The sequence below is a fragment of the Diaphorina citri genome, unplaced genomic scaffold (genome assembly GCF_000475195.1).
Source record: "Diaphorina citri unplaced genomic scaffold, Diaci psyllid genome assembly version 1.1 scaffold45, whole genome shotgun sequence".
Lineage (NCBI taxonomy): Eukaryota > Metazoa > Arthropoda > Insecta > Hemiptera > Psyllidae > Diaphorina > Diaphorina citri.
In genome coordinates this window covers 301,808-326,764 of record NW_007377482.1, presented here as the reverse complement: position 1 = coordinate 326,764, position 24,957 = coordinate 301,808, and the positions used below count along the sequence as shown (strand labels likewise).

The following is a 24,957-nucleotide window of genomic DNA, read 5'->3' as shown; positions in this document are numbered from 1 at the left end:
TTAGACTTAGAAGACTCGAATATACTTAATTTAGGGTTAGGTAGGTATTGAGGAATACATAGGTATAAAAAAAAGGTGCTAGAAATAAATATTAGGGACACAAATTCATTAATTCCCCACAAGGTTTCCTACTGGTAATATATAGTTTTACAATGGGTTAGTCGTCAGTTCAATTCCAGCAATGGGATTATTTATTTTCATCTCCCTAACTTTACGCCACTGGTGACAACAGATGCTTTAGAATCCTTAGATAATGGGATAATGGTAACAAATGATGCCGCAATAATTTCTTGTGAAATTAATAAGAAAAATATTATCCAGCCCGAGTAATAACAAAATAATAGCTAATAAAATAATAATGGGGGATAATTTTATGTGGATGAACTTTGAAATTATAATATACATGAGCAGGGATAAGTGGGAAGAGGAGGAGGAGGAAGAAAAAGAGGAGGAGGAGGAAGAGGAGGAGGAGAAGAAATAAGAGAAGTAGGAAGAAGAGGAGAAGAAAAAGAAAAGAAAAATGATGAAGAACGAGAGCCTTTATGGGAAAAAATAAAAATATACCTGCCTATTGTTGAAGTAGGTTATTAATATCAACTAGAAAAGAAGAAGAAGGAGGAGGAGGAGGAGGAGAAGAAGAAGAAGAAGAAGAAGAAGAAGAAGGAGGAGGAGAAGGAGGAGAAGGAGAAGTTAAAAAAAAGATGACTAGGGACTTAGGGCCTTTTATGGGAGGAAAAACATACCAACTTAAAAGTAGGTTATTAATATCAACTAGAAAAGAAGAAGAAGAAGTAGAAAAAGAAAAGAGAGAGAGAGAGAAAAAAAAATAATAATCCCACTATACTGTTCTGGGAGAAAATTTGAATTTTTATTAAAAAAGTTGCTTCCCAAGTCATAAGGTCGAGGGCTTTAGGGCTTTAAGGGGGGAAGGGGTCTTAAGTTACCCTTAAGTCGTAATCAAATTGAGGCACTTTTATTACCCTATGCAAAAGAAAAGGCAAAGATGTAATAAAATGGAGGAGCAACCTTTTATTTTTGAAAAGGTCGTGGTAAGAGGTACTTTTATTGGGTGGCTGAAGGGCGAGAGAGAGAGAGTAAGAGAGAGACAGACACACACAGAGAGAGAGAGAGACAGACAGACAGAGAGAGAATTATACTCGTATTTCAAAAGGTCTGTTACCTACTAAATAATTACCTACTCATCAAAAGGACGTAGGTAATTACTTCATTTATGCATGTTCTTTTCAAACCCAAATGAATAAATTTCGCTACTTGTTTGAACCGTTTCCAATTTGAAACTTTTTTTTATGTGGCACCCTGGCACCTACCGTATTAAAACCGCAGACAAGCGTTGGGAGGCCATGAACTTTAACTGTTTTTCACTTTTTTGCTGTGATTGTTGTTTTGATTGTTTTTCGCCCTTTTGCTGTGATTGTTATTTTGATTGTTTTTCGCCCTTTTGCTGTGATTATTGTTTTGATTGTTTTTCGCCCTTTTGCTGTGATTGTTATTTTGATTGTTTTTCGCCCTTTTGCTGTGATTGTTATTTTGATTGTTTTTCGCCCTTTTGCTGTTTCTGTGATGTTTTGTTCATATAAAATCCACCTCGTTTCTATGATTATGTCCCTTTTTCATGTGGTTGTATCTTTCACCCCTTTCACTATTTTCTCTGCTGATGATCGGATGACAGACTATCCACATGGGAAACATTTAGAAAACCAAGTACTGGAAAGCTGTCGAACAGATACCTATTTGTAGCAAAGGGCTGAGGAAAGCGAAGAGTCCCTATCCCTTTTTACCCTTCTTTCCATCCCTCTCTCTCTCTCTATTCTCTCTATCTCTATAGAGAGAGAGAGAGAGAGAGAGAGAGAGAGAGTCACAAATTTACAGTCACATAAATGGCTAGTTGGCTGGGCAACTCGTACATATATCTACTAGTCGACTAAGCAGAGGTGTCCAATTACGGTACAAACTAGAAAGTCAATTTTGTCCAAATAGTCCCACCCTCCCTGGGGCCTTGGGGCTTCCTTTGTACATCGTTAGCGTTTCCAATTTGAAACTTTTTTTTATGTGGCACCCTGGCACCTACCGTATTAAAACCGCAGACAAGCGTTGGGAGGCCATGAACTTTTTAGCATTATGTTTTCAACCTTTGCATGCCGTTTTAGCTGTTTTTCACTTTTTTGCTGTGATTGTTGTTTTGATTGTTTTTCACCCTTTTGCTGTGATTGTTATTTTGATTGTTTTTCGCCCTTTTGCTGTGATTGTTGTTTTGATTGTTTCTCGCCCTTTTGCTGTTTCTGTGATGTTTTTCATGTGGTTGTATCTTTCACCCCTCTCACTTTTTCTCTGCTGATGATCGGGTGACAGACTAATATCCACATGGGAAACATTTAGAAAACCAAGAACTGGAAAGCTGTCGAACAGATATCTATTTGTAGCAAAGGGCTGAGGAAAGCGAAGAGTCCCTATCCCTCTTTACCCTTCTTTCCATCTCTCTCTCTCCCTCTCTCTCTCTCTGTCTCTAATATATCTATCTATCTATCTATCTCTCTTTTCCTCACTATAGGTCACAAATTCACAGTCACATAAATGGCTAGTTGGCTAGGTAACTCGTATATCTACTAGTCGAATAAGCAGAGGTGTCCAATTACGGTACAAACTAGAAAGTCAATTTTGTCCAAATAGTCCAACCCTCCTTGGGGCCTTGGGGCTTCCTTTGTACATCGTTAGGTTTTATGGGGGGGGGGGGGTCCGAGGAGTGATGAACGGACACTGCAAATTTTCTGACTCTGACCTACAATATTAAAGGAGAAAAATTAGGCTCAGGCCCCCTCGACCCACTAATAAATAGGCCAATGGGTCATTTCCCCTCTTCTGAAGCTCATTTCCCCTCTTTTAAAGGAAAACACGGGAATCAGTTCAACTACGAGGGGGCGTGGTAGCCACTGGAAATCCAAAATGGCGCATTCCCGGCCATCGAAGGTCTAGTGCTCAATTTCCTTCAGTCTCCAAAAGGAAACAAATTTTTCTTAAATAAATTATAATAAAAAAGACTGCTGGCTCCGGGCCCCCTTGAGCCTGGGGCAGATGGGAACTGATGGAACACCCTGGGAATGCACTTGTATGTAACTGTTTTATTCCATATATTATATAATATAACTCTTTTATTCCCATACATTGTATGCAACTATGTATGTATAATATAACTCTATTGTTCCATATTTATATAAAACAAGGGCTGTATTTTCTCTCAGGGACAATATTGACGTATGCACTCTTTCAATTCACTGACTCCAACCACTGTTTCCTGAAGATAACAGTATGAGCTTTTTCCCCTAGGTTTAACGTCACTTTATAACTTCCAAGTTCTTTGGTGACGGGGGATTTACTCTCCTTTCGGGGATAAGCTGTCTGCCTACTCACATTGACCTCACCTAGCCTGAGTGGGGCTGGGAAAAGATAGGAGCACGCGATTTCCCAGATGATCACCCATCTAGATTTTAAGCACGCGCAACGTATCTTAACTTCAGTGATTCATTGGAACAGGTTTATTCATTACATTCCTAATATACCTACCTAATCTTCCTACATATATCTAGTTTAATCTCGGATTGGGGTCCTAACATTAAATATAAATGACATTTTTATCTACCTACTGAGAAAGAGAGAAAACACATATTTTTCTGTAAAACTGATTGCGCAATCATGGTGATAGCATGTTTTTTTTTTTTTTTTTTTCAATTTGACTATATTTAGGGACCCCGAAATGTAGGGGCTGTGGGGCTGCATATACATGAGTGACCGGAAACTCCAATACATATTTTCAGTGAAACGTATGTGCCCTTGGCATTTATGATTATGATGACTATACCTGTGTTCTGTTTTCCATGCATTTTTAATCCTGGGGGCTTTAGGTGAGCCAATCCAAATCTCTCTTCTTCCATTTAGCTTACTATTATTTCTGACAGTGATCAAAATGGAACGCAATATGTTTCTCTCCCTTTGATATGGAAATACCTAGATGTATTTTGTTTTCAATTTTTCATTACAATTTTCAGTCCTGAAGCTCTGTTGTCCATTTTTTTTTTTTTTTTTGCATGTGAGGTAGCCCTTTAACTGCAAAGGTCGGGCTTTTCCGTCCGTGTCTTCTGTCTTTGTAGCTGGGATTGCGGGATTTCGATAATATCATAGGTAGGTTTGTAGGGATCACCTATACCTACGTATGGGTAGGTACGAATAGATAAGTTTTCACATACGTACTACATGGACTTTGGTAGGTACAATCGTACATAGGTATAGGTACTTACTCCATAGACGTTGGTAGTTACTCGTACTAAAAGGTGGATATATTATATTTTCGTATCCAGAAATTACACAAGCAACAAACTAAAAGGTATTGTAGTTGTTGTAGTTAGATTTCAGTAGTTGTTGTCGAATCTGGTTCAGCTCTGTGTTTTCGAAGTCGGTAGTCCTCTTCAGATTATTGAGTGGGAAACTGCCTAGACCTGCCTGTGGGATCTCGTTGCTTCGAGAAAACTGGAGGGCAAGAAATGGAAAGTTTAGTTTCAACTTTGGCTGCTGAAAAATTTCCTCAAATGCATACCTGAACAATTTCTCAAATGCCACAGAAATTACTAAAATGTGTGGCACATTGCATATCTAAATGTATTTCACGGCTTTCATACAAATTCAACAGGTGTTTCCTTTTTGTCCAGAATCGTACATAGTAGGTAGGGTATTGTTAGAATGAAATAATAATTTTACTATCGACCAGGTAGAAACTACATAGAAACAGAAAACGCCACAACGTTCTCTGATGATGGATGAGTTTTATTTCATTTTGGGCTAAAAATGAAATAAATTATATATATACCTATATATAAAAAAAATGTTCTTGTAAGAATGAAGTGCTCGAGACAAGGAAATAAGAATTAAAGAGTTTTTTTCTTTTTTTTTTTTTTTTTTTTTTTTTTTTTTTTTTTTTTTTACTGTTTCTCCTCTGTTGCTTCTACATATTTTTGTCTATAAATAATGTCCTGTTCTGTACCAAATAATTAGGTAATTAATTCAACGAATTTTATTAAATAATAAGCCTTTTCACTTACACTCCTGTTTGGTCTCAGCCTTTCCTTCCACTTTGCCGTTGATATTGCTGTACACAGAGGAATGAGATTTCACCATTGACACTGACTGACTTATTGCTGTAAAAATAACAAGAAGAAGGATTCGTGTCAGATCTGGATGGATGCCTCAGTAACTTTGTGAAGGTCCATATTGAATGTAGATAGAGAAATACATAACTGTTACACTTCACAGGTAGAACGTATGAAGTGTAACAGTTATTTCTCTATCTACATTCGTGTCAGAGTTACTCGTAGTCCTTTTAGGGGTCGGGTTGACCACTTATGCCCGATCTTAACCACAGAGAGTTCTCGTTAATCCAGAGTTCAAGAAAGGCCAGCATTTCTGGCCTTATGTCACCCATTTGTGTAAATCAAATGGGTGACGTGAAAGAAAACCTTTGACACTGTGTTAATCCTCAGTGATAAGCCATTAAAGAAACAACTCTACATTGGATCCTCCCTCAAGGGAAGCTTGTGCAGTCCGGTTTCTAGTGACAAAACCCATCGTGTAGTTCAACTGGACTGACCTGTGTGATTTTAGAATGCTCCGATTTAGACAGTTTTCGTATTGCACCCCAAAATACAAGATGAACATCCATAATGAGAATCGAACCCTGAACCTCCGTAATGAAAGATGACCATCAAGTCTCTCTCTAATATGTTCTGTTATGAATGTCTTTGTATTATCTATGCCTAAGAGAGAGAGAGAGAGAGAGAGAGAGAGAGAGAGAGAGAGAGAAAGAGAGAGAGAAAGAGACCTAATTTAGACTTTTGTCTATTGTCAAACATGTAGTTACCTACCTAAGTAATTACAATTCTTTTTAGTCTCATTCTGGCAGTATAAATGAAGTATAATATTATTCTTCTCCTTGAAAAAAAATTGACCCGATTACATTACTTTCCTTCCTATATAGGATAAGGAAAGTAAAAAAAAGGTTAAAAGAACATTACTTTCCTTCCTATATAGGATAAGGAAAGTAAAAAAAGGTTAAAAGAAATAATAATTGATGGTACAGTACATATTATATGTACCTAGGTGCTAAAAAATTAATGAGAATGTGAGAAAGAAAATAATGAGAACAAACAACGAGAAAAGAAAAATAATCAACAAATAATGGGAAAACATCTGAGAGAAAAGTACTTATTCTTTAAGAAATAATAAAGAATGAAAGAAAGAAAAATACCCATTTAGACAGTTTTCGTATTGCACCCCAAAATACCCATTTAGACAGTTTTCGTATTGCACCCCAAAATACCCATTTAGATAGTTTTCGTATTGCACCCCAAAATACAAGATGAACATCAATAATAAGAATGGAACCCTGAACCTCCGCAATGAAAGATGACCATCAAGTCTCCATCGAGAATCGAACCCGGGACCTTTGTGTACTTACGCATATTCTGGTCCTGTTGTCAAGAAAGGTTCTAGACGTAACATTATTACCTAAGGTTATTTATTTAATTTATACTTTCAGCAGTTTCAGCACAAGGCGATTTTTTTTTTTCTTCGAGAAACTCGAAACTTTGCCAAGTCCAAAGGTCGTCTATTAGGTGCTAGGTAACCCAAAAGTCGACTAGATAACCTTTTCTGTTTTCGAATGTACAAAAGGAAAAGAAAAATGTAGGACATAAAAAAAAGCATCTTTCTAAGAAGAAGAAGAAGAAGAAGAAGAAGAAGAAAAAGAAGAAGAATCCAAACTCTACTAGTGCATTGAAAAGGTATCTTTCGACTACTGTCCCTTGTCCCTTCGTAAATGTTTTAAATTAAAAGTAATCAGTGACGCTGAAAGCATCTCCCTGGGTAGTATTGAACATCGAAATGAAATTAATTATCTGGAAAATCTGGTGGAGCATTACTTTTATCAGAGAAAATAACTTTTTCCCCGGTGCAGCAAAATAATGGAATTTCATTAAATTTTCTCCCCTAACCTAATTTTGCACCGAAATATTGTTCGTGCTAACAATATTTTCGCGTAATGCAATTTCAGAAAAGCCCATGACGACAGACAGCTTTGAAACTTTGCCATTAAACGAAAGTTGCTCTCAGAACAATGTTCTGCCTATTGTGACCTTCAAACATTCTCGACCTTTCACGAGTCGTGAAGGTTGGAATTTTTTGCTCATCTTCAATTTCTTGGATCATTTCGAAGTATCCAATAGGTAGATCTTGAGGAGGGTACGGGGAAGTTGGAACTTTTAAAACCAGAACCAATAAAGTAGGGTCATATTTCTTTCCCAAAGGTCATCTCACAAGTTTGGAGGAAGAAGAAAAATGGAGGGAAAGTAAGACGTTTTGACATTTTTGATGTAGTAAAAAAATTGATGAAGCTGAAGAAGTGTAGGAAACAAAAGCTGCGATCATCTTGGTGTTCCAAATTTAGACGGAAGACGCGTTAACTTTTGGCACACCTGAAGAGGGACTTTTGGTTTCACAAGTTCGGTCACAAAAGAAGTATACGACAAATTTTCACTTACCACTCTTGCAGTGGGCCATGGTTTACGACCTCGCATGAACTGACGTCATCACGAAAAAATGGCTGCCCGCGAAAATTTTGTGCGTTTCATCCTGTTGTCCCTCATTGGATGTGGGTTTCAGTCTTTCTAATTCCTTCACCTCTTCATCTAAGCTAGATGCTGGTTCATGCTGCAACAACAAGACAGGGAAGGATTAGAGGAATATTAGATTAATCGGTCAAAAAACTGCTGGCATAAAAGGATGTTTTAGTCTTAGACTTAGAACACTCGAATATACTTAATTAAGGGTTAGGTATTAAGGAATTCATAAGGTAGGTATAAAAAAAAGGTGCTAGAAATAAATTAAAGTTGCGCGTGCTTAAAATCTAGATGGGTGATCATCTGGGAAATCGCGTGCTCCTATCTTTTCCCAGCCCCACTCAGGCTGGGTGAGGTCAATGTAAGTAGGCAGCTTATCCCCGAAAGGAGAGTAAATCTCCCGTCACCGAAGAACTTGGAAGTTATAAAGTGACGTTAAACCTCGGAATTAAAGACACAAATTCATTAATTCCCCACAAGGTTTCCTACTGGTAATATATAGTTTTACAATGGGTTAGTCGTCAGTTCAATTCCACCAATGGAATTTATTTTCATCTCCCTAACTTTACGCCACTGGTCACAACAGATGCTTTAGAATCCTTAGATAATGGGATAATGGTAACAAATGATGCCGCAATAATTTCTTCTAAAATTAATAAGAAAAATATTATCCAGCCCGAGTAATAACAAAATAATAGCTAATAAAACAATAATGGGGGGATAATTTTATGTGTATGAACTTTGAAATTATAATATACATGAGCAGGGATAAGTGGGAAGAGGAGGAGGAAGAAAAAGAGGAGGAGGAGGAGGAGGAGGAGGAGGAGAAGAAATAAGAGAAGTAGGAAGAAGAGGAGAAGAAAAAGAAAAGAAAAATGATGAAGGACGAGAGCCTTTATGGGAAAAAATAAAAACATACCTACCTCTATTGTTAAAGTAGGTTATTAATATCAACTAGAAAAGAAGAAGAAGAAGAAGAAGAAGAAGAAGAAGGAGAAGGAGAAGAAGAAGAAGTTAAGGAAAAAAAAAGAAGATGATTAGGGACTTAGGGCTTTTTATGGGGGGAAAAACATACTAACTTAAAAATAGGTTATTAATATCAACTAGAAAAGAAGAAGAAGTAGAAAAAGAAAAGAGAGAGAAAAAAAAAATAATAATAATAATCCCACTATACTGTTCTGGGAGAAAATTTGAATTTTTATTAAAAAAGTTGCTTCCCAAGTCATAAGGTTGAGAGCTTTAGGGCCTTAGGGGGGAAAGGGGTCTTAAGTTACCCTTAAGTCGTAATCAAATTGAGGCACTTTTATTACCCTATGGAAAAAGAAAAGGCAAAGATGTAATAAAATGGAGGAGCAACCTTTTATTTTTGAAAAGGTCGTGGTAAGAGGTACTTTTATTGGGTGGCTCAAGGGCGAGAGAGAGAGATGGCATGTACTGTGATGGGACTTGGTAGACCTGTGCATGAGCCCTACAACGCCCTACACTTGAATTTAGACCACGCTACGCCACTGCACTCTTGGTATAATGGAACAACTTGTTCTAAGCTGACAGTCTAAATAAAGCACTACTTATACTTACCACATTGTCGTATTGATGAGTGCCGAGACTCTTCTCATAGGATGGTTTGTCGCCATTTTGAAGCAAGCCTGTGAACAAGACAAAAAAAAAAGAAAGTTAGAATAGGTATAAGAAACTGGTGAGAGAGAGAGAGAGAGAGAGAGAGAGAAAGAGAGAGAGAGAGAGAGAGAGAGAGAGAGAAACAGATAGAGAGAGGGAGAGAGAGAGAGAGAGAGATGGACCCTCTAACCTCTATTACAAGGTCCCTTTAATTACCTAGGTACCATAAAATAGGTATTTACCTAGCTACTTAATTAATATTGGGAAATATTTTTTTTTAGGTAGGTAGGTAGGTACCTATCATGTTCTAATCCGCCAATATAAGAACAAAATAAATAACCGTGTTGTGTTATTCAACTTTTCTTTCAGACATTGTTTACAAGTTCTTTCTTCTCCAAGTTTAATTTCTTGTTATACACGGGCATAATTAAGCAAAGACATCGTTCGTTCAATAAGTCGTATGTATGGGTACTTGAAATGGGTACCTACATAAAACGAAGAGTAAAAGTGAGTGCACAAGTCAAAGCGGACATAAAACGTTGAAAAACTTTCACATAAACCATGACATACGCTTTGCAGAATGTTACAGAAGGAGTTGGTACATAAAACAAGCTGGTACATTTTATCCAGAAGTACCTAGGTAGTTATCTATGTACTAGGTATCTATGTATGTAATCTACATAGCTACTAGTAAAATGTTCTAAACTTTTGAGACGAAGGACTCAGTTTAGTATGCTTTTGAGAATAAGAAGAAGAAAGAAGAAGAGCAAGAAGAAGAAAAAGAAGAAGAAGAGCAAGAAGAAGAAAAAGAAGAAGAAGAGCAAGAAGAAGAAGAGCAAGAAGAAGAAGAGCAAGAAGAAGAAGAGCAAGAAGAAGACGAACAAGAAGAAGAAGAAGAAGAAGAAGAAGAAGAAGAAGAAGAAGAAGAAGAAGAAAAAGAAGAAGAAGAAGAAGAAGACGTAGAAACATAAAATATGATATGAGAAGTCTCACAAATCCCTGAAACCTTGACGTGTACAAAGTTTTTATGGACTTCCTTTGCTAGCTTTATTCTCTCTCTCTCCCCTCCCTCCTCTCTCTCCCTCCCTCTCTCTCTAGGTCACCTGAGTGACACATTCCTGACAGATGGGCAAAGTGGGACTTACTTTACCCATCTTTTAGGTACCTGAAATTTTAAGCATTTCTATTGAAATCAGCGTGTTTCGAACTTCCTTTATCAGCGAAGAAAAAAAAAGTGGTTGAGCCCCATTGTGACCTTCAAACATTCTCGAACTTTCACGAGTCGTGAAGGTTGGAATTTTTTACCTGTCTTTAATTTCTTTGAGCATTTCAAAGTACTTATCAAATAGATCCTGAGGGGAAATTGTAACTTTTAAAACCAGAACTAACAAAATAGGGTCATATTTCTTTCCCAAAAGGTCATCTCATAAGTTTGGAGGAAGAAGGGGAAATAAGACATTTTTGATGTAGTAAAACTTTTGATGAAGCTGAAATTTAGACGGAAGACGCGTTAACTTTTGGCACACCTGAAGAGGGACTTTCGGTTTCACAAGTTCGGTCACAAGAAGTATAGGTACGACAAATTTTCACTTACCACTGTTGGTAAAATGGAACAACTTGTTTTAAGCTGACAGTTTAAATAAAGCACTAATTATGCTTATACTTACCACATTGTCGTACTGATGAGTGCCGAGACTTTTCTCATAGGATGGTTTGTCGCCATTTTGAAGCAAGCCTGTGAACAAGACAGAAAAAAGAAAGTTAGAATAGGTATAAGAAACTGGTAAAAAAAAAGGAGTTTACATCGTTCGTTCAATAAGTCGTATGTATGGGTACTTGAAATGGGTACCTACATAAAACGAAGAGTAAAAGTGAGTGCACAAGTCAAAAGCGGACATAAAACGTTGAAAAACTTTCACATAAACCATGACATACGCTTTGCAGAATGTTACAGAAGGAGTTGGTACATAAAACAAGCTGTCCATTTTATCCAGAGGTAGGTACATAGGTAAGTATCTACCCGTATGTATCTATGTAGATACTAGCTGCTAGTAAAATATTATCTTCTCAAACTTCTGAGACGAAGGACTCAGTTTAGTATGCTTTTGAGAATAAGAAGAAGAAGAGCAAGGAGAAGAAGAGCACATACCTTTGTTGACTCGATAATGAGGAAACAATTTGTATGAACGCCTGGAAACTATTTGATTATGCAATGTGCAAAGCAATAAATCAATTTAATTTTCAAAATTACCTCTAGCTAGGTGCCTACTTAAATTTACCTAGAAATAAATTTCAATTTATATTATTTAACTTTGGTAGGTACTTTGTGATACCAAAAATAGACAAAGCTCATTTTAAATGTAAGAGACACAACTTGAGAAAGAAACAAAGAAGAACGACAAAGATATTGGAATGAGGGGAAATGAGAGAGAGAGAGAAAGAAAGAGAGGAAACAAAGGTAATGAATAGGAGATGAGAGAGATGGATCGATAAGGGTAGAAAGAAAGAGAATGAAGAGAGCAGAGAGAGAGATAGAGAGAGAAGGAGGACACATACCTTTGTTGACTCGATAATGAGGAAACAATTTGTATGAACGCCTGGAAACTATTTGATTATGCAATGTGCAAAGCAATAAATTAATTTACTTTTCAAAATTACCTCTAGCTAGGTACCTAGGTACTTAAATTATTTACCTAGAAATAAATTTCAATTTATATTATTTAACTTTGGTAGGTACTTTGTGATACCAAAAATAGACAAAGCTTGTTTTAAATTTAAGAGAGACAGACAGAGAAGAAACAACGAAGAACGACAAAGAGATTAGAATGAGGGGAAATGAGAGAGAGAGAGGGAGAAAGAAAGAGAGGAAACAAAGGTAATGAATAGGAGATGAGAGAGATGGATCGATAAGGGTAGAAAGAAAGAGAATGAAGAGAGCAGAGAGAGAGATAGAGAGAGAGAGAGGGAGGAAGAGAGAGAGAGAGAGCAGAGAGAGAGATAGAGAGAGAGAGAGGGAGGAAGAGAGAGAGAGAGAGGGAGGAAGAGAGAAAGTTTACTGTAGGTACCTGATTAATTTAAGCCCGCATGTGGGTACAAAATTTACCCCTCATCAAAATAATCATCTATCTCTTTCTCTCTCTCTTCCTACTTTTCTCACTCTACCTAACTCTCTCTCTCCCTCCCTCCCTCTCTTTCTTTCTCTTTTTCATACAAAATTCAGCATGGCCTTTCATTAACTCGAAACAAGAGATTATAAAGAGAAAAAGAGAAGAGGAGAGAGAGAGAGAGGGGGGGGCAATGTATAGAGAAAACGAAACAAGCAGGGTCCGTCCCTCCGGGAATTTTTTAGCCCGTAGTGGTTAGAGAAAATCAGTACCTATGTACCTACCTCATTTGTTTAATATTCAGTTTATTGTTATTCTTGATTTGATTTTTTGATTTTACTTTGATGTAATGATGAAGAAGAAGAAGAAGAAGAAGAAGAAGAAGAAGAAGAAGAAGAAGAAGAAGAAGAAGAAGAAGAAGAAGAAGACGTAGAAACATAAAATATGATATGAGAAGTCTCACAAATCCCTGAAACCTTGACGTGTACAAAGTTTTTATGGACTTCCTTTGCTAGCTTTATTCTCTCTCTCCCCTCCCTCCTCTCTCTCCCCTCCCTCCTCTCTCTAGGTCACCTGAGTAACACATTCCTGACAGATGGGTAAAGTGGGACTTACTTTACCCATCTTTTAGGATAATGGAGCTCTAAGGGTTAGGTGGTAGAAAATGCCTCCGGCGTTAACCTCGCCTAGTGGTTACCTTCCACTCAAGAGTCTATTATTTATTATTTATTTATACATTTTTCCACTCAATATTATTACGTATTTTATGTTACGTATTTTATCGACGGAGATAACGAATTTATGACAGGTTTCTCTGTGTTCTTATTTACGTTTACTTTTTTTTCGAAAATAAAAACACATCAGGCTCTGTTTTTCGAAACCTCTGACGTCACAATATTGATTTGCTTGTGATGTAATCCTTCTGTACCTAATCCCAGTCCCCACTTGGGGGATACCTGAGCTCTCTATGTTTCCCGATACAGGGTATTTCATGAAAGAGTCTGGGATATAGAAAGAACTAACGAAAGAACTAGCAATATAATTATATGGCACCATCTACGGTTCAAGTCAAAATGCAACAAATGTTAGGAAACAGCAACATATACCTGTGAGTAGTTCAAAGTATTGTTTAGAAATTACCGTTTCTCCAAACATGGTACCTACCTTTCTTGCCTCCTCCTGCTCCTCCTCCTCTTCTACTTCCGTTTTCTTCCTCCCTTGCCTCCTTTGTCTCCTCCTCTTCTCTGCTTCCAACTCCTCCTCTTCCTCTTTCTCATCCTTTGCTCCTTCCTCCCCTTTCTATGTATATCTTTCTCCCACATTCTCCTACTGATTCTTTCTTCCTCCCCTTCTCTTTGTTCTGGTTCTATTTGCCTATTTTCTAATCTTGTATTTCCTCCCCTTTCTCTTCCCCTCCTTCTCCTCCCCCTTCTATTTATTTTTTATATCCTGTTCTTCCAGTTTTTTTCCTTCCCTATCTCCTTCTCTCCACTTTTATCTCGTCCCACATACAGAGAAACTAATAACAAGGTGAAGCTAGGTAATCCTATCTGACATAAAATTTAAGTGGACAAGGGACATGTTTGACATATTGTGAGCATTACCTATATGGACGTTAATAATTATTATGTGGTCACTAAAACGAACGTATGAACTGACAGGAAAGTTTACAACTTGGAGAGAAACCTTAGGAAAGCTTTCTCAACTTCGATAGGATATTGGAAAGTTCAGGGCAATATATTATTGACAGTTTTTTTTCAATAAGTAATTTATAAAAGAGTGTAATTTATACCTACCCACAGCAGCCAATCCATCAAAATTATTTACACCATCATATCATCATGAGGGAGTTTTCCACACGTATCAAACAACGCAACATCCCTTCCCTACCTTTACCAACATACCTAGGCATTCAAAGAAGAATATTCACAATGAGGGTAGTAAGTCATCAGTAACCAACAATGTCTCTGTTAAAACTCCCTTTACAAATTCGATACATTTGTCCCCTCAATATGATTACGTATTTTAATGTTACGTATTTTATCGACGGAAATAACGAATTTATGACAGGTTTCTCTGTGTTCTTATTTACGTTTACTTTTTTTTTCGAAAATAAAAACACATCACGCTCTGTTTTTCGAAAACCTCTGACGTCACAATATTGATTTGCTTGTGATGTAATCCTTCTGTACCTAATCCCAGTCCCCGCTTGGGGGATACCTGAGCTCTCTATGTTTCCCGATACAGGGTATTTCATGAAAGAATCTGAGATATAGAATGAACTAACGAGAGGTAGTACGTACTAGCAATATGGTACCATCTACGGTTCAAGTCAAAATGCAACAGATCGATGTTGACTGAACCGTCCACACTGCCTCGAAACCATAGATTTACTTCGTCGTTCAAGGGTCGGTCGACCATGTTTGGAGGAACGGTAATTTCTAAACTATAGTTCAAAGTTGAACTATAGTTCAAAGTATTGTTTAGAAATTACGGTTTCTCCAAACAGGGTCGACCGACCCTCCAACGACGAGGTAAATCTATGGTTTCGAGGCAGTGTGGACGGTTCAGTCGACATCGATCGACAGCCGGTCGTCGATTATGTGTGGACACACCTTTAGAGCTCTTACATTTGTCTCTCTCAGACTTGAGACAAATCGTAACTTCGTATCTTCGTAAATTTTGGGAGTGGACCAAAGAAACTTCTGTTGAACATTTCTGTCAAATTTCATCTAAATTAATTCAAGTTAAAGTTTGAAACTCCCTCTTTTCGTTCAAATATAGGGTCTTCTTTTTTTTTTAATTTTAAATTTTTTATTCACCCTGTATTTTCATAATCCCAAAGCTCTTCCATTTGTCTCTCCCGCTTTTGATACTATGTCATCTCTACCACTCCGCTTCTCCATCATCTCTCTGTATACCCCCTGTATAATTCCACGTACCCCTTGTTTTTCCTTCCCATCTCATGCCTGCCTATCTGTACGTATGTTTCCACGTATACCCCCTGTATTTCCACGTATGTACTCCCTTTCCCATCATAAGCCTCTTATGTATATTTGTATATGTTTCCATGAACCCCCCCTATTTTCCACATTTCATTTAGCATTAGTATTAGCATCTGTTATTTCACCTGTAGCAAATCCCTTTTCCATGCCCATTTCGCTAATTGCATGGGACAGTTTTTTTCCCCTGCTTAATCGAGCGGAATTTATATTTGGAAAGCTCAACGGAGGGAAATCTAAAAATAGAAAGGTCAGGCTTACGTTGCAAAAATAAATGTAGGTCTGTATAATCCGAAAATGCACAAATGCACATATATCTACCTATGTGTTAAAATAACGATATTACCTATAGTTGGAAATGTTGCGTTAAGCTTGTTAAAACAGTGAAAGCAGACGCGTATTTTTGCTGTAGTTTGGCGAAAAAAAAAAAGGAATTGAGAAAATGAGGAAATTGCCTAGTATGCCTAGTATTGTACGATTCCCAATGTTACCACCTGGAAATTAAAAAAGGAAAATACCTACAACTTAGCCATACAATGAGATTGTCCATGTCTGATCGATCGACACTGAAAATTGTCCTCACTATAGAAAAATGGACATGATTTTTTTCCACCCCACACAAAATCCTTTGAACCTCTGATTTTATACTTACATTAAATGGGTTCCAGTCAATGTCGATTGTCCCCTGAATTCGGTGAACTTTAGTGTGGACGTACCTTCATAGTCCAAGCAACGAGTCCCGAAAAAGGGGACGTATTTCCGGGTACTTTAGAATGTTTCGTTGCCTGGACTATGTGTGGAGTCTACTGTGGACACAGCTTTGGAAAAAGTAATAGAAAATTTTCGTTTTATTGACTTACTGCAGATTAATAGGTATTTGTCTTTAAAAGCTTCTTCCTACACAACTTCCTGTAATCCAGTTTCTCCTTCATTATTAAGCATTTCTATCTCTTCTTCTCCTTCTTCTCCTCCTCCTCCTCCTCCACTTCTTCTTCTCCTTCTTCTCCTCCTCCTCCACTTCTTCTTCTTCTTCTCCTCTTCCCCTCTTTCCCACACATCTATTTTATATACTCCTGTCATCTTCTTAATTTTTGTCTCTTCTTGTTATACTTTTCATTAGAACTTAGAACTACTTTTTATTAGGAACTCAGTTCTATTTGATCCAATAGAATTAGTAAAGTTTTGAGGTCTCTGTAGTCTGTACTTGATTGAATTAGATAACTTTGTGATATTACGTGGACGTAGGTGTAGTAACTTTCTACCTATAAAAAAGGGCGTAGGTACAGTACTAAAAAGAGACAATATAATGTCTAAAATTAGGGCAGTAGTAAGGCCGTGAGCCGGTCTAAAAAGACAAGAAGTTCAGACTTCAGATGATAATAAAACAGATTAGAATCGGGAATATCGTTTTTTTTTTTATTTTAATAATTGGTAGCAGAGCTTATTTCGATATCAGGTTTTTTCAATACATGTTTGGTTCTTTACCTATATATTTTAGTATGGAAGTAACCCACAGTAGGTATACTTTTATAGGTTGGTACCTCCTTTGTAAATACATAGGTATTTCATATTATCCCAAAGATAGATGGGTACTTATAGGTACCTATAATACCCAGCATTTTTCTATCCTTGAATCTTTCCGTTGTATAAATCCAGGCAAATCTTTTCCTAAGTAAAATATAACATGCATCAGAAACAGAAATCCGCTCACTCAGAGCTTATTGTGTACCAAAATCTTCTGATAGATAAGCTTCCATGGAATATACAGGGTAAGCTCTGTGTATTATACAGATTGCGATTTAATATTGGTAAACTTAAACGTACAGGGTATGCTCTGTGTATAATATTGGTATTGCTATTGGTATGCTCTGTGTATAATAGCTAAATTTCTTCCATTAGTTAAATCTCTAGATGGTCCCTTTTGTCCTTCTTCTTTATTCTATCAATTTTTCCCCTTTTTCTCCCCAATAGCTAAATTTCTTCCACTATTAGCTAAATTTCTAGATGGTCCCTTTTCTTCTCCTCCTATATTCTTATCCTCTTTTCCCTTTTCACTCCCCAATGTCAATAAAGAACTTTCTTTCATCCCTTATCAAACTCCAAGGTTGGACACGCCTACCCTGTAAAACTCTCTCTCTCCCCCCCCTCTCTCTCCCCCCTCTCTCTCCCCGCCTCTCTCTCTCTCGCTCTCTCCCTCTATCTCTCTCTCTCCCTTTCCCTCAGGATGAAGTGAAATCCCTATCTTAGGGGATCTAGACAAGCTGTCGAGAGCCAAAGTTTACTGCCAGGGCGCAGTCAAGAGTGACTGATAAGTTGAACGGTTTTTCAACTTCACCTGTTTTAACTTTAACTGCTTTTCAACTTCAACTTTAACTATTTTTCAACTTCAACTGTTTCAAGTTCAACTGTTTTTCAACTTCATCTATTTCAACTTTAACTTTTTTCAATTTCATCTATTTTAACTTTAACTGTTTTTTAACTTCAACTGTTTGACTTTTGAGAGACTCCATCATGAGTTTCATCGTAACTTTGCGCTACGCTCGCTACAACGTAGATATTTTATCGTAGCTTCATAGCGCTGCGCTGGTGGGGAGGTTTTATAGTGGTAATGAAAGTGCTTTTGATATTATGACTTTCACTTTGAATGACATTGTGCTGTTTGACTTTTGAGTTTCTACCATGCAACGTCATAAAAATGCTAGCTATAGGTAGAGAAACCTAATAATATACGGTATTACGTAGAATTCTAGACTGTACCAATGCACCTAGAATGAGAAATGGAAGGAGCGTCAGAGAAAAAGTAAAATTATTCGATACCTAATATTTAGCTACTTTCTTTGCCTACCCAGGGCCGTATTTAGAGGGGGAGGGGCGGGGCGGGGAGCTGCGCCCCTTTTGAGCTAAGACTCCAAACTCCGGAATTTTGAAGCCTTCAACCCTGGTACGTCACTGTTTCGACTCTCGGCCCCCCTCGAAACATTCTTATCTACGGCCCTGTAAATACCTATTTAAAGAGTTTCTTAACTATATTAGGTACTTGATACCCCTTGAGATATCAGCCTAAGTTTGCCCTTCTAACTTACCTACCCTAATGGAAAAAAAAATCTACCTAGTTTGCGAAGACCGGGATTAGCAAAATTAAATTAAATTAAATTACAAATCTGAAAATGTTATAACGAGGTTATATCACACTTTCATCCTATAGGTATAGACTTATGGAGGGTTTAATAAGAGTTTATAGAGGGACAAGGATACTGCTTCTTAATTGGCTTAGAGAAGGTGATATTGTAGATTACCTATAAGTTAAGAAAGATGTTATAGGGAAGGTAGATGTTATAGGGCATGTGACGTTAAAATGTCTGTGTTATAGGGTCAAAGGGCAAGGGTAGTCCCTATAATTGGGTTATGGAGGCTAGGAAAATATTGAATCTTCTCGTCCTACCTACCTACAGCCTACGCCCGGCCTAGTTAGCTCGGAGGGTAGGGCGCCTACCTTGTAAGATATAGGTCGTGTATTCGATTTCCGCCAGGGGCGGATTTTATCCTAAACAGAGAAGGTTCGTTCTCGGAACGGCTAGCCTTTTCCTATTCTGTATTTCTTCTATTCGCTTTCGGGACGACAAGACCTTAGCATTTACATGCAGTTCCTTCTATGAAATCTCTTCAAAAAACCTACCTACGTCTGTCATATTTATGGTGTAGGTCAGCTATAAATAAAAAAAAAAAAAAAAAAAAAAAAAAAAAAAAAACAGAGTGTTTAAAGTCACATCACAAATTTCAATTGATTTTCAGCACGTTTTCGTGAATTGTGAACTGAAGTGTCAAGTTCTACTTACACAAACTGTCACAGAATAAAGATTTTTTAATTAAAAAGAAGTTTGATGAAGACATTGGGGGCAAACAATCCCCCCTCCCCCCTATTATTATTTGAAGAGGGAGCTATAACAACGGAGGTCCTTTTCGTCCCGAAATGGGAGAGAGTAGGACAGTATTGGGTATTGGGGAAAGCAAGCCTTTCCGAACACGAACCTCAGATATATTATCTGTTTAAGATTTATACATGAGACCTTGTTTAGACTGCGGGAGTCTGGCTGTTGCGGGGCCCACTCAGCCTCGTGAGGAAAATGAGTAGCTATGACATATAAATGCGCATAGCGACCGGTGCCAGCATGGTGTTGAAAGCACCAAATAAATAAATCAATTCAATTCAAATTCAAATGGTAGGTAAACATTGGATTTTAGGATTATTGAGATATTGGGAAAATCCTACAATGCTGCAGTGAGCACCAAAGTTGTGCCATAATAACACAAAGAAACTGCATTTACATTACATTACATTTACAATACATATTTTTTATGGTGTAGGCTCGACTTTTTTTTTCACTGCAGTATCCACCGGTTTGTACCTACGTGATGTTTGTATTGGAAACAAATGGCAACCCAGCCACGAGTCAAATAGAAAAAAATATTATAGAGGAAACAGAATAAGGGAGAGAGAGCAAAGTACGAAATTATAAAGTAAAAATCCCAGGACTTATCATGTTCTTCTTTTATTCTGTCTTCTTCTTCTTCTTCTTCTTCTTCTCCCCCTCCTCCTTCTTCTTCTTCTCCTTCTTCTTCTTCTTCTTCTTTTTATTCTCCTCCTCCTCCCTCCTCTTCTTCTTCTTCTTCTTCTTCTCCTCCTCCTCCTCCTTCTCTTTGATCTTCCTTTTCCTATTTCCTACAAACGAGAAAGAAAAGAGAAGGATAGTAATAATAAATAAGGAGAGTAATAAAAATGGACCGATTACAATACTTTCTCATTACATAGTAGTAGTAAAAATATTACCTAGATATTATCTATATTATGTAATATCATTAATATTTATACACCTAAGCGAAAAAAAAAGTTTTATAACTTCCAGTTTTTATCTCCAGCTTGGATCTAGCATGAACTTTACGGGTTTGAGGATTAATTCTTGTCATGTTGTAGAAACATTAATAATTTCTACTTACAAAAAAGAAAAAAAAATAGCTTGAACAAAAAGTGGTAACAATTTCTACTATCCAGTTTTGTAATGGAGAAGGTCAATGTGCATCATGTAAGTTTTCTTTTATCATGCACGGTATGCTATTACTCTCAAAGCAGGGGATAGGACAACAATAAATAATATGTATTGGCATTAAAGGCTTTAATGAGAGTTTAATTTATAATGATTGGTAGACTGGGTAGGCAGATATGAGAACTGCCCACATGAAACAATCGGAAAAAGTTGAAATTACTGTCAGATTGTCACAAATGTCCTTCCTCTCTTGACTTGAGCCCTTTCCTTTTCAACTTGGTTAACAAGGAAAGGGAATAATTAAGGAATAGCTTTCCTTTTTACTTGGTTAAAAAGTTGGTTACTTTCATACAAAGGTTAAACAACTCTGATTTCTAATTGTAATTGATATGTTGCATTGTAAAATTTTAACGAAACTCTACACATGGTACTTTGAAGTAACAAATACTTTTAACATGTGCAAAGGCTTAAAAAAATGAGGGCAAAACACTTTTTTATTTTGAGAAAACGTCACACGTGTAGGGATTCTGTAACCACAACCGATTACAAAGGAAAATCCTTCAGATGAAAGAGATACCTTTGTAAGTTTTGTAGAAAAAAATGAAAAACTAAAAAAGAAGAAAAAAGTAAGTATTATACATACTTTGTAAGTTTCTGTAATTTCAGTTTTTTTTTTTTTTTTTTTATTACTTTTCAAATACCTACGTATTCTGCAAATGTAATAGAAAGTCGTGTGATGTTCACACCAGATTTTTTTTTTTTTTACGTTGACTTTCTTCTAATTTTTCATTTATATTCAGCATCTTTAGTGCTGCGTATTTCAAGGGCATCACTAACTTAATAACTTTTTGAAGACAAAAATTGAACAATTTTTCATGCTTATTTCCTTAATGTAGGATTAGGTTTAAAAGTGAATAAATAAAGTGAATTCAGCTAAGTAGATAAATAAATAATGCAGATATTTTTGTGTCACTTCTGCTGTCAAAGTTTATCCTTTTTCTCAAGTTCCGTAATTCCCATTTTGAAGGAAAAAAAAAGTCAAAAGCCATAAAAAATTCAAACATCAGTTCTAAACAATGATGGATTAACGCCCTACTTTTTGTCTGAACTTTTTTTAATCCCGTTCCTGAGAAAACTTTCTTCTCTCGACAACCCTTTTGGTGTAAATTTTTGATGCGCCAATTTAAACAATTAAAATTGTGATGCATTTTTAACGAATTCATCTAAATTGAAAAGCTTCTAGGATTGGAGAAACTCACCTTTCTGATAACGATTAACGAACCTTAGCTGTTTTATATGAAGTTCTTCCCGGGTAGAAATCGAATCCGCAACTTAGCGCTTACAAGGCAGGCGCGCTAAATGCCAAGCTAACTAAACGGGCATTAGAATTCTTAAATATGATGTTTAGGGAAAGGATTTTCTGTTCATCCAAAAATTATGCCGATGCTTTCTTTCTAGATTGAACTCTCGCGACCGCAACTTATGTACAATGGGTATTTAGATTCCCATTTACCACTCCACTGGAAAACACATCAACAATAGCATCATTTATCACGATTGTGTCTCCCCAAGCCTTCTTCTCTTCTTTCTCCTTCTCCACTTTCACCTGCTCTTACTTCTCCACCTCCCAATTCCACTTTCTGGTTTTCCTTCTCTTCTTCATCCTCCTTCTCCTCCTCCTCCTCTGTCTAATCTTTCCCAAGCCCCCTTCTCCTCTTCTTCCTCTCCTTGTTTATCCTCTTCTTTATCTTTCTTCTTCACCTCTTTTTGCATATTTTCCTCCTCTACTCTTCCTTTTCAGCATTTATCTCTTTTTCCTTTCCTCCTCCTCATTTAACTCTCCTTCCTAATCATCCTAATTCCCTTTCTCCTCCTCTTCTTCCCCCATTATCTTGCACATCCACGTTCTGTATTATTTCCTATTAATCAAACAGGATGAGCCGAATGGGATGGTGGATGGGATGAATGGGATAGGGGATGAGATGAATGGGATGGGGAATGAGAATGGGATAGGGGATGGGATGGAATGGGATCCTACAATGGAATGGGATACAATGACGTCATCACTTGTCTCATTCCCAAACTTTCCCCATCTCCTGTTTTCACTTTAAGAGGAAACATGAGATATGATAGAAGCTTCGAAATAGAACTTTCAAGAAGGTTCGAAATAGAAATTACAGCAGCTTTTTGAAAGAAAAGGAGGGAGAGAGAGAGAGCGACTGAGAGAGAGAGACAGAGAGAGAGAGAGAGAAAGAAAGGGAGGGAGAGAGGAGAGAGATCGAATGAGGGAGAGACAGAGAGAGAGAAAGAAAGGGTAGGAGAGAGGAGAGAGAGCCAATGAGGGAGAGAGAGAGGAGAGAAAAATACAGAGAGAGAGGAGAGAAAGCGAATGAGGGAGAGACACAGAGAGAGAGAGAAAGGGTGGGAGAGTCGGTTTTAGGAGTTTGGAGGCAAGTGGGGATGGAAATATGAGTTTTATTTTTAGACAGCCTACAAATGAAAGAGAACAGTTCGATATCAAATCTCTCTCTCTCTCTTTCTCTCTCTCTCTCTTTTAGGCGCACAGTAGGTATGTACATAGGTACAGAGAGAGAGAGAGAGAGAGAGAGCGAAACATAGAGAAACAGAGAAGGAGAAAATTTTGAAACGCCACATGTTGCTGTCTGTCTCACTCCAGGGGATCTATTGCACTTGACAGACGAGAAAGAGGGAGAGAGAGAGAAAATGAAAGAAAAAACAGACCCTTATGAAAGATTGAAAATGAAGAGGGTGAGAAAAGAAAAGGAAAACAAAAAAAGGGGAAAAATTTTGTTTAAAAATCACACGACTTTCTATTACCCTACAATGCCCTCATTTTATGTGAGACCCTTAAAACGGACATTTACAATTTTACCACCCAATTCCCAATTTTGCATTTTTGGACCGATTGCAATACTTCATCTTCTCCTAATATAGGGATACACAAAGAAGAAGAACAAGATTTTTTTTTTTTTTGGAGTGAGATCCTTGATAGATAAGGTCAGTTCTTGGAACGGCTATAATAGCATGTACCCTAGCTGGAATGAAGTATAAATTAATAATATTGAAGGTTCACTGAAACATTCAATTCTTCAATGAAGTGTGATGTGAATAAATAATGATATTGAATGGAGAGAACGAAATAGGGAGGGAGAGAGAGAGAAATAGGGAGGGAGAGAGAGAAATAGGGAGGGAGAAAAAAGAATAATATTGAAGGTTCACTGAAACATTCAATTCTTCAATGAAGTGTGATGTGAATAAATAATGATATTGAATGGAGAGAACGAAATAAGGAGGGAGAGAGAGAAGGAGAGAGAGAGAAATAGGGAGGGAGGAAGAGAGAAAGAAATAGGGAGAGAGAGAAAAATGGGGAGGGAGGGAGAGAGAGAGAAATAAGGAGGGAGAAAAAATAGGTAGGAGGGAAAAAGAGATGAAACCAAAGGAAGAGGGAAAAGGATGACAGAGGAAGAAGGAAATAAAGAAAAGAGATGGGGAGGTTGGGAAGGAGAGAGAACGGGAAAAAGACAGAGGAGGAGATGGATAGAGGGAGAAAGAAAAAGAAGGGGGAGGAAGAGAAAGAGTAAAAATATCGAATGAATAAAGAAAGAATTACAAAACATTTGACCTATTTTTTTAAGACTTCAAGTTCCTCTCTTTCTCTTTCTCTCTCTCTCTCTCTCTCTCTCTCACTCTCTCTCTGTTACTCTCACTTTGTTTTCTTCTTCTTATTTTCTTTTCTCTATCCTTTTTTCTTTCTTTTACTTCCTCTGCTCTGTAACCCTTGCTCTTTTACTCTTTTCTTCTTCTTCCTCTTCTTCTTCTCCTCCTTCTTCTTCTTTTCTCTCTCTCTCTCCCTGGTTTTCTCTCTCCGCTTCGTTTCCCATTATTCTTTTCACTTGAGCATTTCTTCTCGATCTGTCTTATCCTATCCATTTCTAGGAGAAACACTCAGGAATTCTGGATAAGAAACGCGATGAGAAAATATGGTATGAAACGAAACTCCACTAAGTAGGTATTAATTTTCTTGGAAATTTTGCGATAATAAGCGTTAAAGCGCCTAACCGAAAAAAAAAAAAAAAAAAAAAGATCCAAAGTTATCCAAAGATAACATTCTTTTAAACTTTTTTTATAACCTTGGATCATGAAAATGTTTGTGCAGTACAGACATATGGGGTTTGACACACTGAGCGGTCAATAACTAGCACGTTTTTTACATTGACCAATAACTGGTACCCTCACCCTACCTAGATAGAACTGTGGTAATCTTCATTTATAAAAATATAAACTTCATTTTTAGTTTCTCTGGTGAATTTTGCGTTGTCTCCCGAAGAGCTTCCAATTTTGTTTTATTGATGTTTCGTCTGCTTTCTCTTTTATTTGCTTTCTCCTATAGTGCTTGATGATCTTTTTGTTAACTTTCGATGGACTTTTTCAGAATTTTGAGCGGATGTTGTTTTGCGTCTTTTGGTGAATCCGTCACGTAATCCTCCTTTAT

General features: G+C 37.2%; 1 protein-coding gene across 1 annotated transcript in view; it reads right to left on the bottom strand.

Moving 5' to 3' along the window:
• LOC103514764 overlaps window positions 1-9,321 on the bottom strand; it is a 51,454-nt gene extending 42,133 nt beyond the window's left edge. The window contains exons 1-4 of the mRNA XM_026827498.1: window positions 9,258-9,321; window positions 7,693-7,770; window positions 6,521-6,533; window positions 5,109-5,204 (exon numbers count right to left, since the gene is read on the bottom strand). Of these exons, the coding sequence (XP_026683299.1) occupies window positions 5,109-5,204; window positions 6,521-6,524 (100 nt within the window). The 5' untranslated portion in view covers window positions 6,525-6,533; window positions 7,693-7,770; window positions 9,258-9,321. The remainder of the gene's footprint in view (window positions 1-5,108; window positions 5,205-6,520; window positions 6,534-7,692; window positions 7,771-9,257) is intronic.
• Between the last annotated feature and the right edge of the window lie 15,636 nt (window positions 9,322-24,957).